The 18,216-nt window shown below is 38.9% G+C and overlaps 1 protein-coding gene across 1 annotated transcript in view; it reads right to left on the bottom strand.

Annotated features, from left to right (window-relative positions):
• LOC126242159 (RNA-binding motif protein, X-linked 2-like) overlaps nt 1-17,412 on the bottom strand; it is a 41,297-nt gene extending 23,885 nt beyond the window's left edge. Inside the window, exon 1 of the mRNA XM_049948066.1 lies at nt 17,281-17,412. Coding sequence (XP_049804023.1) covers nt 17,281-17,294 — 14 coding nt within the window. The 5' untranslated portion in view covers nt 17,295-17,412. The remainder of the gene's footprint in view (nt 1-17,280) is intronic.
• Between the last annotated feature and the right edge of the window lie 804 nt (nt 17,413-18,216).

Below are 18,216 nucleotides of genomic sequence, written 5' to 3'. Positions count from 1 at the left end.
ATTGTATATCAGCTGTTATGTAAACATTGTTCGGCCTTTTACATCAGCATGACTACCACCAATTGTTAGGTTAGGTTAGTGGTGTTTAACGTCCCGTCGACAACGAGGTCATTAGAGACGGAGCGCAAGCTCGGGTTAGGGAAGGATGGAGAAGGAAAGCGGCCGTGCCCTTTCAAAGGAACCATCCCGGCATTTGCCTGAAACGATTTAGGGAAATCACGGAAAACCTAAATCAGGATGGCCGGAGACGGGATTGAACCGTCGTCCTCCCGAATGCGAGGACTACCACCAAGTTATCAATTAAGATGAATGGGCATAAGCAGAGGATGTACACCCACAATACACTATAACCTGTTGCAGAGCATGCTCTACAACAAGACAGTCATGACCTTGATGCCTGTTTCACCACATATGCCACATGGATTCTTCCCAAAAACACCAGTTTCTCAGAACTCCACTGGCGTTACAATATGTCCTCAGTTCTCGCCACCAAACTGGCCTTAATTTATGTTAAATTCTTCAGTCTCGGCATTTCTTCACAGTAACCATTCTTTTCTTCAATTGGCTTTAGTTTTCTATATCTTTCATTTTCCGACCTGCTTATTTTTCCCTGCTCCCCACTTACACATACAATGCACCTAGGTTTCTGTTCTTATTAACTTGTGCACAATGGTTTTTCGGTAATCTCTTCCTTGTCTATTACACTATCTTCCAGCTTTAAGCTTCCAGGATTTCTAATCTTGTCCGATGCAGTCCACAATAATAAGTCTTTTCCTTCTCATCCTGCCTGGTAAGTTTCCCCTGATCTGGGGTTCTGGGCGATTTTTCTGAACTCTCCTCATTATCTATATCTCACCAAGCCTTTTCCTTCATCCTTATTCCTTCCCCTTCAGCCCTTCTGCCAGAAAGAGGAGCCACTGGCTCCAAGAGCTTGCACATTTAAATACCCTTATATGTGTCTTCTATTGCCACTGCTTGGTGAGCAATTTTTTTTCCCAGTTACACTATATTTTGAAAATTTGATTATTTTTGTGACTTTTCAAGCTCTACCGGAAGATGTGTTGTAAATACGAAGGGCGTTTGAAAAGTCCGTGCAAAGTCCGATAGATGGCACCACTGGCGCGTATCGAGGTCATGTTTAGTTAGTAACATCTTTGGAAAGAACGCACACCAAGTTTCAGCCATATTGGTTTATTTCTTTGTGTTTGGCATTCGTGTGAGTCAAAGTGATGTCAAAAAAATGGACAAAAAAGAATTTTGAGTGGTGATTAAACATTACTTTATGAAAGGCAAAACGCCTCAGGAGACTAAAGAGAAGCTTGATAAACATTACAGTGACTCTGCACCTTCAATTAGAACAGTTTATAAGTGGTTTCAAAATTTTCGGAGTGGCCATATGGGCACAAGTGATGCTGGATGCCCTGTGGAGGTTACGACTCCAGAAATCATTGATAAAAGCCACGATACGGTGATGGATGATAGAAGAGTTAAGGTGCCTGAGATTACTAGTGCTCTGGGCATCTCGAATGAACGGGTACATCATATTTTTCATAAACATTTGGACATAAGAAAGCTATCCGCAAGATGGGTTCCGCAATTGCTCACACTTGACCAAAAACAGAATCGTGTGAAATTTTGCAATGATGGTTTGCAGCTGTTCAGAAAGAATCTACAGGACTTTAAGCATCATTTCGTCACTGTGGATGAAACATGGATACATTACTATACTCCTGAGACTAAAGAACAATCTAAACCAAAAACCAAAAAAGGCGAAGACCATTCCTTCGGCTAGAAAGGTTATGGCGACTGTCTTTTAGGATCCGCAAGGGATAATCCTCATCGACTATCTGGAAAAGGGTAAAACTATTACTGGTGCATATTATTCATTGTTATTGGATCATTTGAAAACCGAGCTGCAGGAAAAACGCTGGCGATTGGACCACAAAAAAGTCATTTTCCATCACGACAATGCACCATCACACACCTCAGCAGTTGTGGTCAGCAATAGGATTTCAACTCGTTTCACATCCCCCTATTCTGTAGACTTGGCTACCTTGGACTTCTATTTGTTCCCCAATTTGAAGAAATGGCTGGTGGGACAAAGATTTTATTCAAATGAGGAGGTGATTGCAGCAACTAATACCTATTTTGCAGACTTGGACAATTCCTATTATTCGGAAGGGATCAACAAATTAGAACGGCATTGGACGAAATGTAGAAGTCTAAAAGGAGACTATGTGGAAAAATAAAACAGGTTCACCCCCAACATATAAAAGGTTTTTATTTTTGCACGGACTTTTCAAACGTCCCTCGTAGTCTTCACGGGCTTGCTGCCGGATCACGTTGTGCAAATTCCACAATATTTCCTAGCCACCAGCAAGGTTGAACCACCTTTGCTCCGCGGAAATATTGTGGAATTTGCACGGCAAACCCGTGAAGACTTTGATTATTTTTATTGATATAACAATATTTGCTTAGTGAATATGACAACAAACACATATCAGGTTATTTGAGCAGTTAACATCAAACATTCATCATCAAGATAGAAAATGATGAAGCATACATGGACAATGTTCAGAAAGACCTGCTATGTTTGACAACTGTGCTAGAAAGTTGTTCCAAAAGCAGAGCCTATTTCACACATACTTAAACATAGCCAAAGCTGCACAGACAAACGAAAACTGAATAAAACCAAAATTAGTGAAAGGAAAAGAACACAGGAAGTATTCATCAAAGTTTAAGTAGAATTCTGCCTAATGATTTGGCAGAAAATTCTAAGCAGTTTTGGTATTACATTAAATCAGTAAATGGATCAAAGTCATCTTTCCAGATACTCAGTGATCATAACAGCATTGTAGCAGAGGATGACAGGGATAAGGCCAAAATATGAAATTTCTTTTTCCAAGACAGTTTCACTGAAGAATACTGCACTGCAGTTTCTCCTTTCCTTTGCATGAATGCCAAAATGACAGATACTGAAATAAGTGGTCACAGGATAGACACCAACTAAAATCACTGAACACAGAAATGCAGCTGGACATGATTGGATACCTATATGATTCTATTTAATGCATATGATAAAACTTGCTCCTCTCCTAGAGGCAGTCTACCATAGGTCAGTGGAGGAATGAAGAATTCCAAGCAATTGTAAATGCGCACAGGTAATTCCCATTTTTAAGAAGTATTATTTAAAAGATGTAACGCAATCATACCCTTTACTGCCGACACCCATCTGTTGTAGAATTTGGAATACATTTTACATTCACAAATCATGACCTTTCTGAAGATCAATATTCAACAACTATGCAAGACCCAGATGGCAGTAGAGACCTGCACCGATGTTGATGCCGTATTCCCAGGCTTTCGGAAGGTGGCTGAACCAGTTCCACATGTCACTTGATGAACAAAACACGAAAGTACAGAATATTAGACCACCTCTTTTATTGGACTGAAGAGTACCTAGCAAGCAGAATAGAGTATCTCCTTCTTAAGTGAGAGAAATTTTCAGATGTAAAAGAAACTTCAGGCATACTCCAAGGGAATGTTACTGGCCACAATGTATGTAAATGTACACTGATAACATCGGAAACTCCATCGGGGTACAGGTTCCTTGACTTGCACCTCAGGGTGGAGGGGTGTCAGGATTCGCTTAACTCATCAAGGACCCACTACACACAGAAGTGGCTACATGGGTAGTGGGTGCCGAGTAGAGTGGACGGGGCACCTCTTTAGATTAGAGGGAAGTGAAAGTGTAGAAACACATGGTCAGTCTCAAAGGGTGCTCGTCAAACACAGGGTGAGGGTAAACCTACAAAACACTGGTGTTAAAGCTGCAAATTGTCCTACCTTTCTTGGGAAATAATCCGAGCTCTAAGTGCAGCAGAAATCATAACATGCAGTGAAAATTGGCTAAGCCCAGAGATGAATTCAGGCTAAGTTTTTATCAAGGACCCAATGGTGTTCAGAAAGGATAGATTAACTGAGATGGTGATGGCATGTTTGTTGCTGTTAAAAGCAGTTTAATGTTGTACTGAAATTGAGGTAGATAGTTGTGATGAGTTAGTATGGGCATACATTATACTCAACAACCAGAATAATAATAAACTTGTTCCTATTACCGACTCTCTGAGTGAGATGATATCGTTGCTGAAGGGCTCACAGAAAATTTAAAAATCTGGGTCTCACTTCAAATAGGTACCCAACTCGCACACTTATAGTTGGAAGTGACTTCAATCTACTGTCAGTAAGTTGGCAAAAATACATTTTTACGGTTGATATAGGCATAAAACATCATCTGAAATTGTACTAAACGCTTTCTCTGAAAATTATAGGAGCCCATACAAAGTGTAAATGATTGCAATAACATACTAGACCTCCCGGCAACAAACAATCCAGAGCAAATACAGAATGGCATGATAGATTAATGGATTGGCAGCACAGGGTCGTTATAGCGAGACTGAATATTGTAGCATCCAAATCCACTAAAAATAAAAACAAAATAACTCTATTTACAAAAGCAGGTGAAAATTCACTTGACACCTTCCTAAGAAACTGTTTCAATTCCTTCCAAACTGACTATGTAAGTGCAGACCAAACACGCCTTAGATTCAGAGAAATTATATTTATGGCATCTGAGAGATTCATACCAAGTAAATTAATAGGAGATGAAACAGATCATCCATAGTACACAAAACAGGTCAGAACACTGTTGCAGAAGCAATGAAAAGGTGTATCAGATTTAATTTATTTATTTTATTTATTTACAGGTCAAGTACAGTAGGACCAAATTGAGAAGCAAATCCCCAAGGTCATGCAACGTGTCAGTACATGAAATTACAACAAAAAGTAATAAAATATAAAAATAAAATGTTTATGAACCCAAAAAAATTCACACCATAAGTAAATGCTATCAACAATACAAGAATCAGCTTAATTTTTCAAGGAACTCTTCGACAGAACTGAAGGAGTCACCCATGAGGAAACTCTTCAGTTTTGATTTGAAAGCATGTGAATTACTGCTAAGATTTTTGAATTCTTGTAGTAGCTTATTGAAAATGGATGCAGCAGCATACTGCACACCTTTCTGCATAAGAGTTAAGGAAGTCTGATCCAAATGCAGGTTTGATTCCTGCCGAGTATTAGCTGAGTGAAAGCTGCTTATTCTTGGGAATAAGCTAATACTGTTAACAAGAAATGGCAGTAAGGAATATATATTTTGAGAGCCCAATGTCAAAGCACCCAGACTAGTGAACAGGGGACGACAAAAGTTTCGTGAACTTACATCACTTATTGCCCAAACCGCCAGTTTCTGAGCCAAAAATATCTTTTTAGAATGGGAAGAGTTACCCCAAAATATAATACCATACGACATATGCGAAGACCAATTTTCATGTCGAATGATCACTCGCTTCAGATATCCTTCGAATAGTAAAAATAGCAGCAATAAGTTTTTGAGCAAGATCCTGAACGTGGACTTTCACAACAGTTTACTATCTATCTGAACACCTATAAATTTGAACTATTCAGTTTCACTAATCGTATGCCCATTCTGTGAAATTAAAATGTCAGGTTTTGTTGAATTGTGTGTTAGAAACTGTAAAATCTGAGTCTTACTGTGGGGTGAAACCGAGCCAATGGTGCACACATCATCCTTTACTACCAAGCTAGTGTAATCAGCAAACAGAAATATTTTAGAGTTATCCATTATACTAGAGAGCATATCATTTATATAAATAAGAACCGGAGTGGCCGCTACACTGATCCCTGGAGCACCCCCATTTGACCGTACCCCACTAAGACCCCCACATCACAGCCATTCTCAATATTGTGCTAAAGTAAGAGATGAACCAACTGTGAGCTACTCCCCGTATTCCGTAATGGTCCAACTTCTGGAGCAATATTCTGTGATCAACACAATCAAATGTCTAAGTTAAATTAAAAAATATGCCTAGTGTTTGAAACCTTTTGCTTAACCCATCCAGTACCTCACAGAGAAAAGAGAATATAGCATTTTCCACTGTTAAATGACTTCTAAAGCTGAACTGCACATTTGATAGCAGATCGTGTGATATTAAATGATCAATTATCCTTACATACACAGCCTTTTCAATAACTTTAGTAAACACTGATGGCATGGAAATAGGTCTAAAATTGTCTACATTATCCCTTTCTTCCTTTTTATAAAGCGGCTTTACTACTGAGTACTTTAATCGTTCGGGAAACTCACCGACCATTCCTAAAGAAAAAATTACAAATATGGCTAAAATACAGGGCTAACATGTGCTGCACAGTACTTTAATATTCTGCTAGGCACTCCATCATATACATGAGAGTTCTTAGTCTTCAGTGATTTAATTACTGAATCGATCTCCACCTTGTCTGTATCACAGAGGAGTATTTCAGACATCAATCTCGGAAAGGCATTTGCCAAGAGAGTTATATGAGACGCTGTTAATACTGTACATATATCTGATTTATCAGTAAAAGAAATATTTTTAGTACAAACTGACTTTATATTGTTGACATTGTGCTGCTGACCAGACACTTACATCACAACTGACCATATGGTTTTCATTTTATCCTGTGAATTAGCTATTCTATTTGCATAACACATACTCTTTGCCTTTCTAATAACATTTTTAAGCACCTTACCATACTGTTTGTAATGGACCACTGTAGCTTGATTGTGACTACTAACACTTTGATGTAATTTCCACTTTGTTCTACATGATATCGTTATCCCACTAGTCAGCCACCCAGGCTGCCTTTCACTGCTAGTATCCCATTTAGAACGTTCCAATGGAAAGCAACTCTCAAAGAGCACGAGAAATGTGTTATATTTGTCATTTATGTTATTGGCACTATAAACATCCTGCCATTCTTGTTGCTTGACGAGGTTTAAAAACTCTCTATTGCTGTTGGATTAACTTTCCTACATAATTTGTAATTGTATGTGACAAATGGAAAAACTGGTAGAAGCGGACCTCGGGGAAGACCGGTTTGGATTCCGTAGAAATGTTGGAACACGTGAGGCAATACTAACCTTACGACTTATCTTAGAAGAAAGATTAAGAAAAGGCAAACCTACGTTTCTAGCATTTGTAGACTTAGAGAAAGCTTTTGACAATGTTGACTGGAATTCTCTCTTTCACATTCTAAATGTGGCAGGGGTAAAATACAGGGAGCGAAAGGCTATTTACAATTTGCAGAAACCAGATGGCAATTATAAGAGTCGAGGGGCATGAAAGGGAAGCAGTGGTTGGGAAAGGAGTGAGACAGGGTTGTAGCCTCTTCCCGATGTTATTCAATCTGTATATTGAGCAAGCAGTAAAGGAAACAAAAGAAAAATTCGGAGTAGGTATTAAAATTCATGGAGAAGAAGTAAAAACTTTGAGGTTCGCCGATGACATTGTAATTCTGTCAGAGACAGCAAAGGACTTGGAAGAGCAGTTGAACGGAATGGACAGTGTCTTGAAAGGAGGATATAAGATGAACATTAACAAAAGCAAAACGAGGATAATGGAATGTAGTCAAATTAAATCGGGTGATGCTGAGGGAATTAGATTAGGAAATGAGACACTTATAGTAGTAAAGGAGTTTTGCTATTTAGGGAGTAAAATAACTGATGATGGTCGAAGTAGAGAGGATATAAAATGTAGACAGGCAATGGCAAGGAAATCGTTTCTGAAGAAGAGAAATTTGTTAACATCGAGTATAGATTTAAGTGTCAGGAAGTCATTTCTGAAAGTATTTGTATGGAGTGTAGCCATGTATGGAAGTGAAACATGGACGATAACTAGTATGGATAAGAAGAGAATAGAAGCTTTCGAAATGTGGTGCTACAGAAGAATGCTGAAGATAAGGTGGGTAGATCACGTAACTAATGAGGAGGTATTGAATAGGATTGGGGAGAAGAGAAGTTTGTGGCACAATTTGACTAGAAGAAGGGATCGGTTGGTAGGACATGTTTTGAGGCATCAAGGGATCACAAATTTAGTATTGGAGGGCAGCGTGGAGGGTAAAAATCGTAGAGGGAGACCAAGAGATGAATACACTAAGCAGATTCAGAAGGATGTAGGTTGCAGTAGGTACTGGGAGAGGAAGAAGCTTGCACAGGATAGAGTAGCATGGAGAGCTGCATCAAACCAGTCTCAGGACTGAAGACCACAACAACAACAACAACGTGACATTTGTTTGAGTACAAAAGACTTTTAGTGTTAAAATGTTTGCATCGTGGTCTAAAAGGCCATTCACCCTTTTACTAACAGAATGCCCATCTAAAGAACACAAATCTCCAACACCGCTGATGTTCTACAGTACCTCAAAGTTTAGCTTGGAACTCAATGTGAGATGCATTTAATAGTTTCCACAGTGAAACTGATTCAAAATCTGGCATAAAATCCAAAAAGATTCTGGTCATATGTAAAGTAAACCAGTTGCAACACACAATCAATACCTTCATTATGTGACAGCAATGCTAATGTTACCGATAACAGCACCACTAAAGCAGAGTTACTAAACACACTTTTTTAAAATTCCTTGACCAAAGAAGATGCAGTAAATGTTCAGAAATCAAATCATAAACAGCTGTCAACACAAGTAACTTGGATGGTGTTGCGAAGTAACTTAAGTCACTTAATAAAGGAAAGTTTTCCGGGCCAGACTGTATACCAGTTAGGTTCCTTTTGAAGTATGCTAATGTAATAGCTCTGAATTTAACAATCATACACAGCACTTGCTTGACCAAAGATCCATACCTAAGGATGGGATAGTTGCACAGGTCATACCAATACACATGAAAGCAAAAAGAAGTCCACAACATGGACATCAATTTGCAGTAAGATTTTGAAGAAAACAATGTATTCGTGCAAAGTGAGCACAGATTAAGAAAATATCATTCTTGTGAAATACAACTGGTCCCTTATTACCACGAAGTAATGAATACTACTGACAAGGGCTCTTGAGTTGATTCCATATTTCTAGATTTCCAGAAGGCTTTTGACACCATTCCTGAAAAGTAGATTTTAGTCACTGTGTGTTTATGGAGAGTCATCTCAGTTGTGCAACTGGATTTGTGATTTTCTGTCAGAAAGACCACAGTTTGTATTAACTGTTGGGAAGTCATCTATTGAAACAAAAGTGATAAGTTATCTGGCATTCTCCAAGGGAGTGTTACAGGCCTCCTGCTGTTCCTAATTCATAGACATGACTTGGGGAACATTGTGAACAGCAGTCTTAGATTGTTTGCTGATGATGCTGTCATTTACAAGCTAATAAATTCATCAAAAGGTCAATATGAATTACGAAATAATTTAGACTAGATACGTGTATGGTGCAAAAAGTGGAAGCTAACTCTGAAGAATAAAATGTTTGATGTCCTCTGCATGAGTATGAAAAAGAATACATTAAATTTTGGATAAATCATAACTACTACAAATTTAAAGATTGTCGATTCAATTACATACCAACGTATTACTATTAGGTACAACTTAAATTGGAGCAACCACACAGAAAATCTTTTGGAGTAGGTGAACCATACACTGTGTTTTATTGGGAGAACACTTAAAAGAGGCAACAACTCTACTAAATCTATGCTAGGCTTGTCAGTCCTCTTACTACAGTATTGGTGTGCGGTCCTTCTGTGGTGTCGGGAGGCTAGAATAGAGCTGTAGTGATTACTTGTCTGTTGTGAAAGGTGACTAAAAGGAGTCTTCCATTTAGTTAAGCTTTTACATGACTTGGCTAGTATTAGGACACCTGTTACTCTTAGTTCATCTCCTGAATTTTCCCTCAACTAACTTTATTACTTATGGTTCTTTTGCAAGGCATGACCTCCATTTTTCTAAATTTTACAGAAGTGTGGGCCAGTTGGGGGGAAGGACACCACATGCTGTGGTCTGCTGCATCTGAAATCCAAGAAGGTAGACAATCCATCATGTTAATCCTTTCCACATGCTATTTGAGAGTGGAACGGCCAAAACAATAGTCTGACAGTGGTTCTGGGAACCTTCTGCCAAGCACTTGGATGTGAATTGCAGAATACTGATGTAAATGAAGATGCAATCTGTTGTATACCGAGAAGTTGAAATGATAAAAATTGTAATGAAATGCAGTGAGACTACAGGAGTTTTGGCACTTGGCTCACATATTGCTGGTTGGTCCTCAACATAAAAGCATGTAATGTATTGCGCATAAATAACTGCAAAGAGCTGTCATTGTTTGATTACATGATTTTAATTATAATTAGTCAAAGTGAACAAGCAATCTGGCTTGATAGAATTCCCACTGAAGATGCTGTAGAATTAGCCTTGGTATTAGGTCATGTTTATCAAGAACTTTCTGTGCAGTGAATGCCAAGGTGACAGGAAAAAAAGTAATGGTCACATGTTCTGCTAAGAAAATAGGTAAAAGAATTGATGCATAGACCAATATCCCCAACATCCATCTGCTGCAGAACCATGGAGGATTTTCTAAGCACAAACAGTGTATTTTCGGGAAGGAATGAAACTTTGCTTAAACAATCTTTAGTGTCGTCTACCTTAATTTCCAAGTGGTATTTGACATTGTCCTACATTGTTAAGTAAAATGCAATATACGACTGCACAGAGTATCTTCACAAATATGTGACTGGTTCAAAGAGCATTTGACTAATATAACCCAGTACGCTACACTGGGAACTGAATGTTCATCAGCAGTGAAAGCAACATTTGCATATGCCCAAGGAACCAAGGAAGTGTAATAAGATGGCTAATGTTCCCACTGAGCATAAAACAGAATTCCCAAACAAAAGGTGAGGTTCTCACAAAATCCTCTTGATTAAATTTAGAGAATCAGTATTTGAGGAAGGCTGTGCAACAATTCCACTGCATCCACTGTATATTGCCCACTGGTATCATTAAAATAAAGAGAGATTAGGAAACACAGAAATCCATATATAATTCCTCTTGCTCTACAGAGGAAAGGAATACAACAGAAAATCACTGATCTTGTAAAACATATCCTCTTCATTCAGTGCACTGTAGTTTGCTGACTACATGTTGGTGTAGTACTACAACACTATCCATGTTCACAAATGCACAGTCTGATAAAAAAAATTAAGCACCCAGAAGACAATGTTGCACGTCAATGCACCACAGGCATTACTCATTAGAATTGCAATTCCCTGTAACAAGGTAGAATGGCCACCAGAGTTCATTAGCATTGTTACCAGGCCTGGTATGGTATATCAGGGATGATAACAGTGACAGATGTTGAGTGATGCATGTAAACAATGCAGAGATGTCGCATACTCTTTTCAGACAGTGTTATCAGCACCTGACAATATTAAAGGGACCTCATTTTGGGACTCCATCTGGCCAGCTGGTCATTTAACGCAACATACAGATTTCACTGGATGTGACAGTGGCCCAATGATGAACTAGGTGGGAAAGTGAGGGCAGGCATACTTACCGTCAAGTTTATAGTTGACCACTTCTGACCACCACAAGGAAGGATCACTGTGTTGTGCACCAAGCATATTGCAACCTGCTTCACATCTGTGTCTGCCATCAGAGAAAAGGTAGCCTAATGGACTCACTGCAACATTCTGTCATCCCACACCATTGATAGTCAGCAACAAGCAGCAGCCGCACAAGGAAATTACCTCCCAGACACAGGATGCCTTTAACACCGTAATACAAATGCTGCATTTGGAGCGGTGCAACGTCTGGGAAGCATGAATTGTTGTAGAATGGTGTCATACTGTGTTCAATAATGAACCAAGTTCCGCATTACCCCAGATGACCATTGGTTGGTGAGTATGGTGGAGACTTGGGGAGAGGTCCCATTCTTCTGGAGTTACTTGTGGCATCACAGTGAGGGTAGCCGTTGCTTATAACTTCGGTTTGTGACTGGTAATAACTGAGGGAATTCTTGACAACACAATGGTACATCAATGACATCCTTTGTCCTTGTGTGGTATGTTACTCTCAAGTGACAGTATCAAGGTGACATTATTCAACAAGACAATGCTTGTCCAAAAATCGCTCAAGTCACTATGCACTGTCTGCATGATGATGTGGTACTCCCGTGGCTAGCATGATCCCCAGATCTGTCAACTCTGTCCCAGACGTCAAGGATCAGTTACAATAGTTGTTGGCCAGCATGTCACAGGAGAGGATACAATGGCTTTCTGACACCTTCTGCAACTGAAGCAGTGCACTGACCCACACCAGAATGGGTGAAAATCATACTAGTTAGTGAGCTCATACTGCCAGGTTCTTTGTAAATCTGATTCAATTTTGTAATCACTGAAATAACATCACACACTCTATCAAACAACAAAGTTTCATTTTGTTTCCTCCTTTCCTGCTGGCTGCATCCCCCCCCCAGGGGCAGTGTAAATATCAATACACAGTACCACCCAAGCCTTGAATTTTAAGTACTGACTGAATCTTTTCTTTTTGTCAGGCAGTGTAAACCTCAATACACAGTACCACCCAAACCTTGAAAGTACATCATCCTGAGAGGGGAAAAAATGTTCCCAGGTTTACCCATAAAATGATAAAACCCTCCCGGATATTCTCTCCACATTACCAATCATTGCCTTCTGTTTTAAACTTCAAAAGTTAAAGCATCTTTGTTAACCCAAAGGTACTGACTGAGGGAGCTCTTGACAACACTCTGAGATCCTGTGCCCTCATGTGGTATGTTACTCCCATGTGACAGTATCATGGTGACATTTTTCAATAAGACAATGTTTGTCCACAAATCGCACAATCTGTCTTGCAACCAACATTGGAAAACTATCCCTTGTGTCCAACCACTATTTACTCCTACATCACCACTGGCAAAACAATCAAAATTAATGATACAGACACATGAGACTACTTTAGGCATTAACCAGCAGACATGTTTGAAAGCTTTATGGGAAGGGGGCTGGGTAGAGGGGTCGAAGTAAGGCAATAATTTCACAGGTAACCTCCTCGTGATTCTCAAGATAAATACGGCATAACCTACTTGTGATTCATTGTTTAAACCCATGTGAGACTGTGCTGGCACAAATAACATAGAAGGGCTGGCATGTATACAATCTACACTTGGTGAAAACTAGTGCCACCAGCCAAGATGAGATAACTACCATCAAGCTGCTATCAACAGCTAACACTAACAGAAGAAGGTGTGATGCTTATTCAGTTCCTCTGTTGATCAATCAGGGAGACATCAGAATCCCGCACAGTGCTCAAACAGACTATTATTTGTTTACTACAGGTTATTTCCTTTCTCCTGATAACTGGCGTTCTACGGATCGGAGCATGGAATGTCAGATCCCTTAATTGGGCAGGTAGGTTAGAAAATTTAAAAAGGGAAATGGATATGCTAAAGTTAGATATAGTGGGAATTAGTGAAGTTTGGTGGCAGGAGGAACAAGACTTTTGGTCAAGTGAATACAGGGTTATAAATACAAAATCAAATAGGGGTAATGCAGGAGTTGGTTTAATAATGAATAAAAAAATAGGAGTGCGGGTAAGCTACTACAAACAGCATAGTGAACGCATTATTGTGGCCAAGATAGACATGAAGCCCACGCCTACTACAGTAGTACAAGTTTATATGCCAAGTAGCTCTGCAGATGTCGAAGAAATTGAAGAAAAGTATGATGAAATAAAAGAAATTATTCAGATTGTGAAGGGAGACGAAAATTTAATTGTCATGGGTGACTGAAATTCGGAAGTAGGAAAAGGGAGAGAAGGAAATGTAGTAGGTGACTATGGGGGTAAGAAATGAACGAGGAAGCCGCCTGGTAGAATTTTGCACAGAGCACAACTTAATCATAGCTAACACTTGGTTCAAGAATCATAAAAGAAGGTTGTATACATGGAAGAAGCCAGGAGATACTAGCAGGTTTCAGGTAGATTATATAACAGTAAGACAGAAATTTAGGAACCAGGTTTTAAATTTTGAGACATTTCCAGTGGCAGATGTTGACTCTGGCCACAATCTATTGGTTATGAACTGTAGATTAAAACTGAAGAAACTGCAAAAAGGTGGGAATTTAAGGAGATGGAACCTGGATAAACTGACTAAACCAGATGTTGTACAGAGCTTCAGTGAGAGCATAAGGGAACAATTGACAGGAATGGGGGAAAGAAATACAGTAGAAGAAGAATGGGTAGCTCTGAGGGATGAAGAAGTGAAGGCAGCAGAGGATCAAGTAGGTAAAACGACGAGGGCTAGTAGAAATCCTTGGGTAACAGAAGAAATATTGAATGTAATTGATGAAAGGAGAAAATATAAAAATGCAGTAAATGATGCAGGCAAACAAGAATACAAATGTCTCAAAAATGAGATCAACAGGAAGTGCAAAATGGCTAAGCAGGGATGGCTAGAGGACAAATGTAAGGATGTAGAGGCTGATCTCACTGGGGGTAAGGTAGATACTGCCTACAGGAAAATTAAAGAGACCTTTGGAGAAAAGAGAACCACTTGTATGAATATCAAGAGCTCAGATGGAAACCCAGTTCTAAGCAAAGAAGGGAAAGCAGAAAGGTGGAAGGAGTATATAGAGGGTCTATAAAAGGGCGATGTACTTGAGGACAATATTATGGAAATGGAAGAGGATGTAGATGAAGAAGAAATGGGAGATATGATTCTGCATGAAGAGTTTGACAGAGAACTGAAAGACCTGAGTTGAAACAAGGCCCCGGGAGTAGACAACATTCCCCTAGAACTGCTGATGGCCTTGGGAGAGCCAGTCCTGACAAAACTCTACCATCTGGTGAGCAAGATGTAAGAGACAGGTGAAATACCCTGAGGCTTCAAGAAGAATGTAATAATTCCAATCCCAAAGAAAGCAGGTGTTGACAGATGTGAAAATTACTGAACTATCAGTTTAATAAGTCACTGCTGCAAAATACTAACGTGAATTCTTTACGGACGAATAGAAAAACTAGTAGAATCCGACCTCGGAGAAGATCAGTTTGGATTCCGTAAAAATATTGGAACACGTGAGGCAATACTGACCCTATGACTTATCTTAGAAGCTAGATTAAGGAAAGGCAAACCTATGTTTCAGCATTTGTAGACTTAGAGAAAGCTTTTAACAATGTTGACTGGAATACTCTCTTTCAAATTCTGAAGGTGGCAGGGGTAAAATACAGGGAGCGAAAGGCTATTTACAATTTGTACAGAAACCAGATGGCAGTTATAAGAGTCGAGGGACATGAAAGGGAAGCAGTGGTTGGGAAGGGAGTGAGACAGGGTTGTAGCCTCTCCCCGATGTTATTCAATCTGTATATTGACCAAGCAGTGAAGGAAACAAAGGAAAAATTCAGAGTAGGAATTAAAATCCATGGAGAAGAAATAAAATCTTTGAGGTTCGCCGATGACATTGTAATTCTGTCAGAGACAGCAAAGGACTTGGAAGAGCAGCTGAACAGAATGGATAGTGTCTTGAAGGGAGGATATAAGATGAACATCAACAAGAGCAAAACAAGGATAATGGAATGCAGTCAAACTGAATCAAGTGATGCTGAGGGAATTAGATTAGGAGATGAGACACTTAAAGTGGTAAATGAGTTTTCTTATTTGGGGAGCAAAATAACTCATGGTGGTCGAAGTAGAGAGGATATAAAATGTAGACTGGCAATGGCAAGGAAAGTCTTTCTAAAGAAGAGAAATTTGTTAACATCGAGTATAGATTTAAGTGTCAGGAAGTCGCTTCTGAAAGTATTTGTATGGAGTGTAGCCACGTATGGAAGTGAAACATGGATGATAAATAGTTTAGACAAGAAGAGAATAGAAGCTTTCGAAATGTGGTGCTACAGAAGAATGCTGAAGATTAGATGGGTGGATCACATAACTAATGACGAGGTATTGAATAGGATTGAGGAGAAGAGAAGTTTGTGGCACAACTTGACTAGAAGAAGGGATCGGTTGGTAGGATATGTTCTGAGGCATCAAGGGATCACCAATTTAGTATTGAAGGGCAGCGTGGAGGGTAAAAATCGTAGAGGGAGACCAAGAGATGAATACACCAAGCAGATTCAGAAGTTTGTAGGTTGCAGTAGGTACTGGGAGATGAAGCTTGCACAGGATAGAGTAGCATGGAGAGCTGCATCAAACCAGTGTCAGGACTGAAAACAACAACAGGTTATTTGGATAATATTATGATATTATTCCACCATGGTTTTTCCACCGTTTTATATGCAATATTTCTTCCACCTGCCATTTTCTATTCTATATTTATACCCATGTTTTGTTCTCATTAAAGCTCTTCGTTCCATCAACTCTGAAGCGATTATGACAGTGTGCTTACTTTTGTGAGATAGGACTTCCTGATGTCCCTCATACCTTTCCCATAGGCTTTGCTTCCCTTCCCATAAAAATTGGCTCCTCCTTAGTATTGGTTTGAGTGGGCTGCTAACACCCCTTCCCCACCCCAGCTTGGTGGTATGAGGAGCAGCTCAGGTGGACTTACTGGTTACATCATTTTAATCAGTATGATTCTCAAACTATGAGTGTTGTCTCAAGTTGTCTCATGTACTATACAACACTCTTAATAATATGGAAACAGCATTTATATTATTGTTTCATCACAGATGACTCATGTCATCTGTTATGGAGATACGCGAGAGAATGGTCTTGCTCTGGACAGTGTCACCTGTTTCTGTCTTGGTGTCAATGGTTTATCAAACACTATAAGCCCACATTACACACAGTATTATGAAGTAGAGATGAAGAACAAGCAAACACATCAAGTACTCAACTTGTTAATATCTACCCATCATGAAATTAACATAAAAAGTCAGTTCAATGAAGACTGAACAAAGACTGATTAACTATTTGCCAGCTAAGTAAAATTAATTCTACTTTTGTGGTACATTTTTCAGCAGTGTTCACAAATGTGGGTTTCTTAGCTGGGTACACTGAATGAAACAATCGGACGAATCAGACGAAAGACGCTATAATAAAAATGATCTATAAATTAAGGACATACCTCATTAATGGGGTATATGATGCAACGTCACGAAAGAAAGTGACACACTGAAGCCCCCATTAGAAAACTCAACAAGATACAACAAACAAGATATTTACTTACATAAAACTTCATGAGTGGCAAGACAAGTTGCAAATTATGAAAAACTAGCTGACTTCAAAAAAATATTTAACGTAATGTTGATTTACACTTCTTTGATGTTTATTCAGAGCGCTATATTGTATAAAATGATGCAAGTGCTTAATTGAGCAACACTGAAAAGTAGAAGAAAAACACAATATCTTCAATACTTCAATTACACTTACGTCAGGGGATTCATGGTTGTGATGTATTAATTACAATACGTCGCTATTTTATGTTTCAGAAACTATCAGTAAAACAAGCCCTCAACACGTAAACAAACAAAACCGTAAGCATTCAAACGAACGACCTTTACGTGACCAAAGATCATATCACTGAAGATGATACCTTTCTGACTACTTTCCAGATGGATTTGAAACTTGCAAAACCAACTGCTGGCTCACAGTCGATGTTTCTACTAGCACATTTTCCATCTTGGCGTTAACTGAAACTGATGCTAACTTTAATGCAATAATACACGTTTCAGCAAAAGTGCTTAGAGGATTGTCGAAAATGACGAAATTGAGTCAGAGACAGATTTTTATGACCTATTAGGCTAGATATTGACAAAATCATTTGATTTGCTTAACTTGAGATTCGTTAAAATTTATGTTTTCCTTGCTACACTATTGCAAATATTGCAAAAATTTCAACACATTAACATAAGTGCTGATTTACGCAAAATAATGTTGTGATGGTATATTATCATCTAGAAATTCTGAAAGGAGTATACAGTACAGTGTCCTGACCAACGTCCCTAGCGACATGCAGTGGATATTTCTCGACTTTAATTTATTAAGGATTATCATGTATATTTATTGTGGTGTCTCAGAATACAGCCCACATGACTTCCAAATAACTTCTGACAATACCACATCAACCTTTATTAACAAATGATGATGATCAGTCAGGCTTTCGGAAGGGGACCAGCTAACACAAAGCCAGTTGTGAAATCGCAATTAGCATTGCAAGAAAGAATTAAGAAGATGAAATCACGTTCATATGACTTCTTGACCTAGAAATTGCGTTCATCAGTGTAAAACTGTGCAACATGTTCGAAATTCTGTGAAACATAAGAATAATCTATGCAGAAAGATGGGTTATATACAATAAGTACAAGA

This window comes from Schistocerca nitens, chromosome 1 (genome assembly GCF_023898315.1).
Source record: "Schistocerca nitens isolate TAMUIC-IGC-003100 chromosome 1, iqSchNite1.1, whole genome shotgun sequence".
NCBI lineage: Eukaryota > Metazoa > Arthropoda > Insecta > Orthoptera > Acrididae > Schistocerca > Schistocerca nitens.
Note: the sequence above shows the minus strand (reverse complement) of the source record. Positions and strands in the feature narration are given on the sequence as shown.